Source organism: Pyrgilauda ruficollis, unplaced genomic scaffold (assembly GCF_017590135.1).
Source record: "Pyrgilauda ruficollis isolate IOZ18807 unplaced genomic scaffold, ASM1759013v1 scaffold24, whole genome shotgun sequence".
Classification (NCBI taxonomy): Eukaryota; Metazoa; Chordata; class Aves; order Passeriformes; family Passeridae; genus Pyrgilauda; species Pyrgilauda ruficollis.
Window position 1 is genome coordinate 4,486,123 of NW_024523648.1, and position 13,327 is coordinate 4,499,449.

Below are 13,327 nucleotides of genomic sequence, written 5' to 3' on the forward strand. Positions count from 1 at the left end.
TCTTATGTAACAAGTAATTATGCTTTTCAACTGCAGACTAAAATTCTAAAAAAGAATAATCTCTGCAAGAGGAACCATATCCAGAACTTCTTTATTTACACACCATGATTTAAGTCAATCTTGTATTTAAAAAAAAAAAAGTCTGATTAGCAGTACTGTGCTTTCCACTTCATGGCCTGATAGTGCTTGCAGTATGACAGGGAGGAGAATGCTACAGGCTTTTCATAATCTTGGTAATCAAGGTTAATATAAAATTTGCATATCACTTTGCAGATGCAAGGAAAGCTTCCTGGAAGAGCACTGAAGTTAAAGTCACATATATCTGCCCAGAAATTAAGCACCAGCTAAAAATGTTACATATTTATCTCAAAGTAAATCCAAATGAGTTTACAGCCAGTAGTGTTCCACTTAAGATTTTTAGATAATTATTAAGGTAATTATTAAAACAGATTCATATAGCATACTAACCTCCAAATCTTTCACTGCCTTGGAAAACACAAAGCATCTATTGCATTTTCATCACTTCACCCTGAAGATAATCACTATTTTGCAGGGAACAGTGAAAAAAGGTCAAAATCTTCATCAGTCTCATTGGCACTACATTATTTGATGGAAAGAGAATTGAAGAGTCTTGTACGTAGAGCTATGCAATTCCTTACAATACTTCAAGTATAATATTTCTCTCTCCTTTAAGTGCAGATCATACATATAGCAAAGAAAACCCAGAGCACAGCAGAACAAAAGAAAGCTCCTCACAAATTGTAATATAACAAAGAGAAGCAGTGGAAAAGACAATATTGAAAATTTTAAACAAAGGAAAAGGGAAGGAGCAAACTGCTGACACCTCTCTTTTTAGAATACAAACTCTTCAGCTTCTAAATTCTATGAATTCAGTTTTTATGTAGGACTAAGAATAGAGCAACAGAAGCAATTGCGCAGATTCTACAGTTCTGTAGCCTATAAAAATGAAGGCATCCAAAGTAATTTCTTCTACCTCCCTGCTGGAATGGAGTTTTAGGTGTTTTCTGGAGGCAGAGCCATCTCTGCTTGCAATGGTGAAGTACAGCTTGGATCACTGACTTAGACACAGCTGAAACATTTTACCCGAGTAACAATAATTTCTGCTATTTTTACTTAAAATTATACTTTGATACTAATTAATCAGCTTGGCCCTTTTTTAATGCAGCAGACCCCAGAATAAATTAGGTCTCATCAAAATAAGCTAGCAAAAGTCAAACCCACCAAGCTAGGAAAGTTATTATATACATCTCTTTAAGACAATTTTAAAGTTCTTAAATAAAAAAAAAGAAAGGTGGTGGGCAGGAGGAGACAACACAATATGTGGGGGAAAGGCGAACAGCATATATCATCATTATTTACCTGCTTTCCCACCACCACCATTTGCCTATCCCTCAGGAAGTTCCTGTGTCCCTAAATGAGCTAACTCTGGAAGGAAAGAAAGCACGTTGTGGCTGGCCTGCAGAACATCCCCTGCTGAAACAATGCCACAGACCTGAACTAACAGTCAAAGCCTGCTTGTTGTCTCTAAGAAAAAATAAAGAATTTCCAAGAAGTCTCCAATGGTGTTACTGAAAACCCAGATGCTGGCACTTCAGCTGTGACAAGGCTTGTTTGGGCAATGCTCACTTTCACTCCCTGCACTACGCTTTCCCAGTCTGAATGCTGGAATATGTCCGTACTTGTACACGTCCTTTGAGTCCTGTGAGTGTTTTGTGATCTGCAGAACTAAATTATTAAAATGGTTCTGATAATCACTCTATTGGAAATTATGTCGGTTTTTTGTCATTGCCAAATCAATAAATATCTTGGAAGAACTGAGAGAGAAATGTGACAGATATGCTTGCACGCATTCATGTTTATCCTAGCAGTTTAAAAAGCTGGTGTTTTGTTTGTACTGGCAAGGCTTGGAAAAGCAATAAAAAAGTTCATTATTTAAAAAGTCTTTCTCTAACTAACTCTTCAATTAACTGTATAAAGAAGTCTTCTGATTAAGTGCTGCCTAGCAAGTAATAGTCAGGAGAACACTTAGAGGTTTAGAAAGTGTTTCTGATGAGAAAGCATCATTCCTCTTTGGAGATATTTTCAAACATTAGAGATAGTAGTAAATAGTGAGGCAGTTAAAAGTGCTTTCATCTGGTGAAAACTGTGAAGGAAAGAAGGAAGACAAAGGAAACAAATGTATAAGCCATTTCATTGTGCTGTAATGAACTAGAAACAAAATAGCTTATTGACAGTCTTCTTAAATTCTTAAAAGCCACAAAGCATTCTCAGCGGAGTTACTCCCCAAAAAGAGTGCTAAAGAATGATGCACCTACACAAGGAACATTTCAGTGACTTATACTACCTGCAAACACAAGCTGTTCCAAGTTTAAGGAAAAAATAAAACCTCTCAGTTTATTAAGTATTACCTTGGATTTCTATAATTATACAGCTAACCCATCCTTTACCAACACCTTTTAAGAAACAATTTTTATATCTCTGGTAGAATGAAATATCAATCACTCCTCCAAAATGTTCTAATTCATACTTTATTTCTGAGAATCCTTAGAAACTTGAATAATTTAAAAGGTTTAATTTTAAACTTCAGTTTTAAAAAGTCTAAAATATTATGCTACCCCAAGTGACACTGAAAGGAAATGGTAAGGGGAAAAGAGCCAAAAGAAATGGGTGGTAGTGGCAGACAAAGTTAGGTCTTATTTCTATAGCCAGACAAAAATTTACACAAAATATGACCAAAATGGTTTAAATAACCACTGAATAAAAAAAAAATACATTTAGGAATCCAGAAAAAAGTTAAGCATCCATCAGCTTGGGGGGTGGAGAAGGCTGGACATCCACAACAGCTATTTCTGTCAGGCACATTCATGGGCACATTCATGAAATCTGCAGTGTGACCAACCTCCATTCACATTTTTCCAATCTGGTTTATCCACCAGACCAAAAAGGCCCCCAATTCTTGAACTGGAGGAGGATTTCCCTTCATATTAGTGAGGGTTTTGCATAATTCTATCATATTCCTCTAAATTGGGTCTTTTCCCAGGCCAGATAACTTAGCCTACTTCAGCATTGCCTCTCACACAGTTACAGATCGCTCTCCTCTGCCCCTGAACTCCTCCTCATGATGAGATTTCCATCAGACAATTTGCACTGTCTTGCTACTGAGCATTCAAGACTTATACAGAGAGTTGCAACATTAACTGGTTGGCTGCTTATCAGTGTTGCTTAAAATTTTCAGGAAAAGCACTTTCCATTTTACACTCTTACTTTCAACTGGTCAAAAAACTTACACTAGCTACAAGTTTTATAAATAAAGTGTGTCTTTGGTATTATTATCAGTAATTTTCTGTATTTCAAAATATTTTAAATAAAGGTCTATGAAAATATCAGTCCTTTGGAATGTTGCTGGGGTTTTTTTAATATATTTTTGTACTTTCTTGATGTTAGATAGTATTTCAAGGGTAAAGCACATATATAAAAAAAGGACCTTTGCCTTATAAATAGGAAGCTGGAGTTTGGGAGGGTGAGTTTCTTCTCAAGTTAGCCTATAACTCAGTTCTACACAGGTACTTTTCATTTCACTGTTGGCTTTCCTTCCTTAGTTATACCAAATGACTAAATCACATCTAAGCCCCTGTCTTCTTAATTTTTTCTGCATGCAGCTTGTTTAGAGTCTCACATGTCTACGAGTTCAGAACAGTGATCTGATATCCAAAAAGGCAACAAACGCTCGTATTTCACAAGAAATCTGTTTCCTACCTTACGTGGCATATGGCCCAACTGTACACACCATTACTCAATCCTCAGTCTACCATCCCCCTGTTATGCTTCTATTACAGTTCCAAGACCATAAAGGAAAGTAATTTTCCAAGATCTTTGAGCAATTTAAACTTTTGCAAATCCAATAAATCATTAGTATTATAATAAAGAACAAATTAATTATCCAAATCAGGATTCACAATTTTGCAAGAAAATTAGGCTTTCCAGCATTTTGCTGCAGTATTTCTGAAGGGATTAAAGACCTGCTCAGTGAAGTTCAGTATTTTTACTTTGGTAGCTATACTTCCAGGTGCAACATCACTGCTATGAAGCCAGTATCCCAGCCAGCACGTTTGCTAAACTACAGAGCACCACTACTCTATAGTGGATTTTTAAAGAAACCAAGTAATTGGTGGTTTACAAGTTTGAAATTTATGGATCCAAGTCAAGAGTTTATTTACCAGTTTCTGATATAAACACCAGATACCTAATATATAAAACCAAAACTGAAAAGCCCACGGTTCACATTTCAATGTGGACCTCATATGTGAGTGACTACACATGTGATCCTGTGGGAACAAAACAAACCTGCTGAGGGTGAGGGGGAGACCATATAAAAAATAGTAAACGGGGACATTTTGGAGACAGTGTTAAAAAAAAAAAAAAAAAGCAAAAAAACAAACAAACCACAAACAAACAAAATCAAACTGAAAAGGGATGACATAGGTAGCAAGGGAAGTGGAAAAATGACTGTGACAGAAGCAGAAGGGAAGAGACAGCCCTCAGTAGTGTGATAACCCCTACTGTGCAAAGCAGGAGAGAACTTGAGGAAATGAACAGAAGCATTAGACAAAACAATTCATTCAGACAGGAATAAACATCTCAACTAAAGTAAATTAATTACAGTAATAACCAACAAAGAAAACAATGAGACAAAACTCCTAGTCACTTAAAAAGTTCAAACATCAAAAATCCAAAAATAGTTTTCTTTTGAAGCAAACTTGAGGCAGGTCAAAAGCAGCATATTTCCAACAGAGTGATAAGAAAAAGATTCCAGAACTAACAAGTACCAAAATCAAATCAACCTCTATCCCAAGGGATTGTGTAATCAAACCCTTTTCTTCAAGAGTTCATCTGCATGTTAAACAAGCAGAACAGTGGTTGCAGATGCCTTGCTAGCAGGAGACAGGAGACAGATTGCATCATTACAGGACTTCTGAAACTCCCCAAGTGCAAAATATGACAACTGAAGAATTACTGGCCCCAGGCTTGCAGAAACCCCCAGAAATAGTCCTAACATGGAATTTACATCAGAATTCCTTGTCATCTATACTGTAGACACTTGAAGCTTAAATCATTACAAAAAATAAATATTATCAGGAATACAGAAAGGCACTACTAGGTTCTTAAGCTCAAAGTTCTTGAGCCACATAAATGCTGGAGGCTGGAAGTGTACTCTGGGGAAGATTCGAACATCAGTTTGTCCTGTTCCTGAACTCTTCTACAAGCTTCCACTGCTATCTGCCCACAGAGACAGGGTACAAAACTAGGTAAAAGCTTTTATCCAGTAAAGCTACTACAGCAATATAATAATAGTATGTACTTTTATAATAATATAATCATATGTACTATTATAACAATAAACCAATAATATGTACTATGTTTTGTCAAAAAATAAAGATATAAATAATTGTCCAGCAGAATACAGTTAAAGAAAGTTAAGGAAATTGATTATTTGAATAATATATTCCCGTGAATAAAAGGAAGTGTTAAATTCTTCCAAAAATGTATAAAGCGAATAAACTAGAGTGGCATGCAAAAACACTGTGCTAGTTTTGAACAGGAAGCAGTAATGTTTCAACAGAGCACAGCAGAGTACAGAAATGCTGTTTAGAAGCTAATTAGCCAAGGTGCAACACTCTTGTTATTACAACCTACATGGTCGTGCTGCTAACCTCCAAGTCACCACATGAGACTTCCTTAGAGTGCAACCTGGGCTATTCAGCCCCTGATAATCTCTACTCTCCTGCCTCACTTAAAAATGAAGGAAACAGCAGTGAAGTTTACCTGATTGTAACAAAGTACATGCAAACAATTGTGCTCAGCAGTGATCTCTAACAGTGACCTTGCTTGTACAGGCAAGGATCCAATTCCAATTCCTGTTATAGAAACCAGTGCTTATTTTCCTCAGTGATAGCTAAACTCATTGACCAACAGGTAGATAAAAGTGCCAAGATCACAAGCTAAAAGTGTACAGCATGGAACTCATATGAGAAAAATGAAAAAAATATTTCCATTCCAAAGTGTAACTCAACTGAAAACCATAGGGGAAAAAAAAACCCAAACTAAAAAAAAAAACAAAAAAAAAAAACCCCAAAAAATCCAAACAAACAAACAATAAACCCTAAAAAAAAAAAAAAAAAAACCCCAAAAAATCCAAAAAAAAAAAAAAAAAACCCCAAAAAATCCAAAAAAAAAAAAAAAAAACCCCAAAAAAACCAAAAAAAAAAACAAAAACCCCAAAAAAAAAAAAAAAAAACTCCTAAAAACCTACTAAGAGTAATGTTAAACCAGAACCTTGAGAGCTGAAAGAACCGAAATCACAAAAATTCCAACCCTGATTGTGCAAACAAGCAGTTGTGCATAGACAGGACACAGATTTCCCCTCCTGTTCATAAAAGCAATTGTGCAAGTTGGCCAAAAATCACAGCAGGTTGCATTAGCAGGCCTCCTGTTCTACTCCAGGCTTATGTTTAATTTAAACAAACTGGGTTACACATGATTTCAATATTCTGTTGGACGACCAAGCAAGGGAAAGAATGAATTTAAGCAGAGTCTATGGAGAGATAATGTGAAGGTTATAACATAAGTGAAAAATGGCCACGTTGCTAAGATAAGGCTCCAACCACCAATCTCATTGTCAAGCCTGGCCATCTGTCAGCAGAAACCTGATTTACTGCATACAATGCTGCTACACTTGATCACTACTGTTCTGTTATAAAAGGCTCCCAAGGTTTGTTTAAGGACACCAAATGGTCCTTTCTAGCAAAGGAAAGGGTTAATAAAACACTTCCTCAAAAGCCAAGATTTTGGAACCAGGATTCAGAACTTTAAATCAAATTTTACCCAGTTTCAATGCCACTAGTAGATAAAACTTCTTTAGAAATAAAAACATTAAAACCTGGGAAACAAAACCCAAAAAAACCCTCAAAATTATAGCAAATTACATCATTTTTACCATATATTCAAGGCTACTTGCACTGAAGCTTGTTTATGGGTGTTATTTTAATGGTGTGGAATTGCAACAAACTTTAGATAAAGGCACTCTTAAGATACATTCCTACAATACCACTATTCAACAAAACCATCAATAAAGCAGCCACTTTCTTTCATTGAATAATTACTCTGGAGAACCAATCTGTTTGCAAGAGCAGTAATGACAAATATTTAGATAGGGGTCTGTAAGCTCACGGCGTAACAATTCAGGTGAGCACATGTAATCCAACTCTTCCCCCTCCTAGACACCAGAACAAAAATGCCCATGTATGAGATTCATCCTTCACACCAAATACCCACTGAGTAAAACAGCTGCAGGTACTTTCTCAGGTTAATCAAACAAATGAAATAACAGCATCCAGGAGCAACAAAACAATTTTTCCCTCCAAACAACAGGCCTACACTGCAGGTGGTTTTGTCCCATAGCAAGCAAACAGGAAAAAAACCACATCCTGAACAGCTGCTCATTAGGTGAGCACCATTCTGCCTGCACAGCAAATGAAGCAAATGTCATGTGGAAAAAACCACAGTTACGGTCATGTAATTAGACATGGTAACACAGGCATACACAAAAGAGGAGGGAAGACAAGTACAAATTACAATTGCACAGGCAATTTATTTCTGGGAGTTTATAATTTTTGATGTTCCTGGACTTTAACCTTACCATTTCTTTTAACAAGGCTTTTTTCCAGCTATTTTTCCCCCTATTATACAATAACAGATAACTTTGGACAATCACCTGCTATAAAAAATTATCCATTCCCATACAATTATTGATACTGAATGGAACACGTCACTTGAGGACACTGGGAGAATGTGTCAGAATCCATCAGAACAGATCAAAAAAACACAAAGTGAATAGGACCTTGCAGTAATATTATAAATATTATAAAGTGCTGTGAATTTATTGCAGGCTTACCTGATACTCATTGGGCCAGAAAGTGCTGACAGCCAACTCTGCTCGAAGCCAGTCTTTGCCAGTGGAACCAGTGACATTCCAGATGGGATTAGCCAGTGGTCCTTTGTTCACCCTAACAAGGATGTTCAGAGTGCCTGGGTTTCCTCCATTCTTGCTGTACAGAAGGTAGCTGAAATCAATGCAGTGAGTATCATTTTCTTTCATTGTTGGAAGCTGAAGTCGAGTCTTTTCTCCAGGGTCATGGTCTGATGAAATCACTATCATATACGATCCTAAGAAAGGGGGGAAAAAAAAAAAGTGGTATTAAGTAAAAAAGATAAATACTAAGAAACTGATTGTTCACTGTGAAAAAGGATGAAATGCATAGGTTTTCTTATCCCAGAAACCTCAAAATTCAAGTGGATGAAATCTAACAAGATACAAAATGGTTAGATACATATCTTCTGTAGGTACTACTTCAGTCATCACATATCTCTGAGAACCTTTCTAGATGTCTCCACCTACAAACTTTTCCTTCTCTTGTTTTAGGATCAGATAATTGGAAACCAGACCACAGATGGGAAAAAAATAACAAAAGAAATAAAGGATCATCATTATTTTGAGGTCACTGAGGCCAAAATTCTCTCAACTTGCTCGGCAGATTTTTCTGAAAACAAAACAAAAAGTAAGCTCCACATTCCTCAAGGCAGCTTTATCACACCCTTTTTCACCCAAGAAAAGCCAGACTTGAATTTGAGATATAATAGCAATGGAAATAGCTGACTTAGGACACCAAGACAAATTTCTTTGGGAAAGTTTTGTTTGCTGCTCCATTTGCCAATGGATTTAAGGGGATAACAGAAGTTTCTACAGCTAGAAGAGTGTCCATCTTGTAAATGTGCATGACAAATATACACATAAGACAAAACGGGCTGTGCCTGTCTAGCTACAAAGGCAGAAAGTGGAAATCATATGTTTCAACATGTTGTACAGGCACTAATAATGAATCAGTCTGTTCTGTTGTCCTGCAGAATGGATGGTAAAGACAGACTGCCATCTAACCTAGCCCAGAGCTGATCCATTTCTTCAAGAGTGACAGCTCCAGACCAGGTACTACCTAGTGAGTGAACCCTACAGAAAAAAGCTTGCTAGATAGGGTATGCCAGGCTGAACTTTCCAACCAAGTGAGAAAATCCAATTCAACATATGATCTGAATCATTGATACAGGATCGTTTCCCACCCTAAATCTACCCATCTGCCTAATGATTCCAGAATCTTCCTGTTGACAGATTTTCCTTTTACTTTCAGTCCTAAAGGGCATCACAATAAAGGGCCTCTTCTTATGAGAAAAGTTCAGGTTAAAACTACGAAAAATAGAGAAAAAATTAAACTAAACTAAAAACTAGTATATTAATAGTTAACTAATAATAATAATAATAATTTATTATCATTATTTAATTAATTATTTTAATCCTTTAATAATTATTCATTAATTGTTTAATTTAATTATTAAATAAATTTTATTTTTAATTATAAACTATTACTATAAACTAAACTAAAAAAAAAATAATGGATTTGTAAACATTTGCCCAGATGAGTAGTCTCACAGAAGTCCTGGGAGTACGTACATGAATACTGGTGAAAAGTCGTCTATGAAATACGTTTATATAAATAATTTTGTATGTCAAATTTTATCCTTTAATTTTTAGACAACAAGGAACTACCATGCTCTATTATATCCTAAACAGTTGTATTAGGCATTCTGAAAATTGTTCACAAGCTGTTGCTCAGGAAAGGATGAAAATTTATGCACATGGATTAAATTATCTGTTATATGCTAATTTACTAGCCTGTAAAGTAAGTCTCTGCTAAAAAACTTCAGGAAAACAAAAGGAAAGAAATACTACAGAATGAAAACTGTTCTTATTAAAGCAGAGTGCATTGAAATCTATATTTTTAGTAGTCATCTTTAAAAGAGGGTTTAAAGAAAAATACTACAATGTAACACAAGCAACCAGTTCATATTTAGAATTATATGCAGAATCCATTATTTATTTTTCTATTGAAGAATTTGGCAAAGTAGCAATTCCTGGTTATTTCTTCATCATTAATAGCCATTTTTAAAATCAAAAAGGAATCCCATTACACTACTTAGGTTCACTGGTACTTTAAGTTTTAAAGTAGCATCGGTTGATGGCTATCTGAGAAAGTTTTGTAAACTACATCCACTGGTGTGCAATTTTCATGCCACTTGACTCTGGAATAAACTTAATAATATGCTTGTTTTTAATCTCTATGATCACTATTTTAGTAATACATGCTTTCTTACAAGCACCTGATCATCAGACTAGAGAATAAGATTTTCAAAAGTTTTTTTACTGAATACTACACATGCGGCAGGGGGAGGCTGTACATCAGAAATTTGGGGTTTTTCCTTCCTCATAAGAGCTGGAAAACTGAAAAGGTTCAGCAAAAAATTACAGACTGCTTCCCACAGTTAGCACTAATTGCCCATGGCCATCTAAATTGCCTCTTTGCCTTTGTTCCTCGTATCTTGCAAATATTTTTAAGCAATACACAAAAATGCTCAGTCTTTCCAGGGGAAAAAAAAAATAAAATAAAGCATTTCTAGTATTTCTAAAGCTAGGATACAGAAGAAGATAAACCTTCCAACATTTTCTGAAAGTGAATTTTGGGGGAGAAGGGGGAAAAGGAAGAAATAGAATATTCTAACAATCAACTTTTGCAGATTTTTAAAAATGTTTCTCTCAACTTCTCTCAAGATAAAACCACTGGAAGGAAAAGAAAACCAAACCCCTCAAATTGCAACAAATAAACTAGAAGTATTTAAAGATCCTGTTTCTATAGTAAGAGAATCAGCTACAGCCTTTGGAAGCTCCAACATACATTTTTAACATATCAACATATTTTATAGTACTCCATTTTCTCAACCTCATTTTTCATTATTTAAAAATACTTAGCAGTGAATTTACATACATCTATCTATATGTTATTCCTACAGCACTTCATGAGATGCTCCAGACAGCATTCATAGACCATTTATCACAAAGCCAAAGCATCTGTTCAGCTTCTTGGAAACTACTTCCCTTCTCCTCCTTTTTTTAAACTTTAGCAGCTGTATTCCACAAATGTACAGAACCCTGCTCCCTCCTCAGATATCTACCTACTCCAAGAACATCAGAAGTCAATGCCAGAGTAAACTGTACAGCAAAATTATATCTTTGGAAAACATACAAAATATTTTCTTACACCTTTCATAAGAAAGTCATTCTTTACTTGTAAAGAAATACAATAGGACTGAAAGAGTTAGCAGTTTCCCCCCATTTATATATGCCTGTAATATCTTAATATTAGTTATTAATAATGATATTACTGCAAAATCTTTATAATATCTTAAGGTATTATTGGACTTGGCAGAAATGCAGAGTATAAACAAGGGAACGGCTCACAATCTCATTAATTCCCAAGATTACCTAACTGAGATTTTCAGTGAGAGGTTAGAGCAAGTGTTACAGCTAACTATTCACAGTGGTGCTCCAGCCTGGAGCAGGGACACAGGGTGAGGAGAAAGGAGCGGCAGACACCAAGTGCAATGGACTGACTGCAGCCTCCAGTTCCCATCCCTGTGCTGGGGTGGAAATTTGGTTAATTTTTCCCCAAGATGAACCTGTTTTGTCTTTGACAGTAACTGGTGATTTATAAAATAAGTGATGTCCTTGTCTTTGCCTCACTCCATGAGCTTGCCCACACTATTTTTCCCCTTGTACTGCTGAGGAAAGGGCCAAAAAAGGCAGGGTGACGGGCTGGCCAAGGTCAACACATCGCAGTGGCCAGAAAGGTAAAGAGCAGCAGTTGGTGCTGGCTAACACGAGTACTAAGTGCTTTATTAAATCCCAGTAGAGCCAGGCTCCATGATTTTTTCCCATTGTTACTGGCCTAACAAGGTCAGGCACAAGCAGATATACAACACTGTGTACACCTACTTCCCTTAAAACAACGAAGAAAAAACACACTAACCTACGTTGTTTCCCCAAAGATTTTACAAGAAGGAAGTCAATTGCAAGTGAGTTACTCCATTAAATCCCAAAATGGTAAAAAATAAAAAATTAAATTAAATTATTAAAAACAAAAAAGTAAAAAAGAAAAACTAAGTGTACATATTTGGGGCAATGGAGAAAGAAAAACTTAACATGAAAGAGCAGAAATTCATTTTTTCTTCTTAAAAGACAGAAAAGGCAAATTTCATATTTGGATGATGATACAAAAAAACGAAAGAAAAGTATCTAAAGTCATCATTTGTGCCTGGACAAGGATCCATTTCTCTTGAATATTCCTTTCACTCCCTATTTTTCATAATGCTCCAGCATGATGTCTTCAGTTACTCTGGCAGTCGGTGCAGCTACAAAATGCACTCAACTCATCAGTAATATTTTTCTCAAAAATCTTTTTTATAGTTTGACAGTGATGATGTTTCATGCTTCTTTCAGTAATTCCCAGAAGAATCTTCTCCATTCTTGTGATTTTGCAATCTTTAAAATACATAAATATGTTCTCTTTCCCCCAAGAAGCTTAATTTTTTCTACTTAAATGTAGTTTAGATTTCTCCAAATCATACTCCATCCTCTCATTTAGCTTTTCTTCTCTGAAGTGCCTTCTATCTATTTGCCATTTAATAGCTTCTAATGTTATTCCTGATGTAAAAGGTCAATCCAATTGTCTCCTATACAAAACAGAAACATCAGACTACGAAACAGATAAATGGCACTGCCTCCTAAGCTTTGACCAAGCTCTTGCAAACAGTTCAGCTTTAGGATCAGTCTTTCAGGAAGATTTTGATGCCTACTTGGCATTTAGGTCATGAACTTGCTAAAAGGTATCTACACAGCTGTGGAGTAAGAGCTACTAGACTTTCCCTGAGCCAAGTTATTAAACATAGCTGTACATACCTCATAGTTTTCACTGCCTTTTATTTACTTTGATAATCATTAAACTTGATGTCCTAGTTCAGTGGCAAGGACAGATCATTTCAGAATAAATGAATTCTTTAACCAATTAGTTGTGAAAACTCTTCGGTTTCATCCCCTACTGAAACCAAGCTCTCTTATCACCTAGCAGTTAATCGAAGCTTTGAAATCGCGCTAAGATTGAAAAAAAAAATTCCTTATATAAAATAAAATGTGCCCACTGTAAGGTACAAAGCAGTTTCCCGATCAAATTATTTTCTCTCACTTCCTTGCTTCCTGAAAAACTGGTTTGTATTTGAAGTGTGAAACTTGTAATTTTCAGCAGGCTGGTCTTCAGCTCCTGCAAATCCTCTTTCCTCCAAACAAGAACTAACTATCAAACCATCTCCA

The 13,327-nt window shown here is 35.8% G+C and overlaps 1 protein-coding gene across 8 annotated transcripts in view; it reads right to left on the reverse strand.

Moving 5' to 3' along the window:
- The window catches only part of PTPRK (protein tyrosine phosphatase receptor type K), a 380,307-nt gene that overhangs the window by 243,060 nt on the left and 123,920 nt on the right, over positions 1-13,327 (reverse strand). For all 8 annotated transcript variants that reach the window (XM_041469934.1, XM_041469932.1, XM_041469928.1 and 5 more), the window contains exon 3: positions 7,973-8,244. In XM_041469934.1, the coding sequence (XP_041325868.1) occupies positions 7,973-8,244 (272 nt within the window). The remainder of the gene's footprint in view (positions 1-7,972; positions 8,245-13,327) is intronic.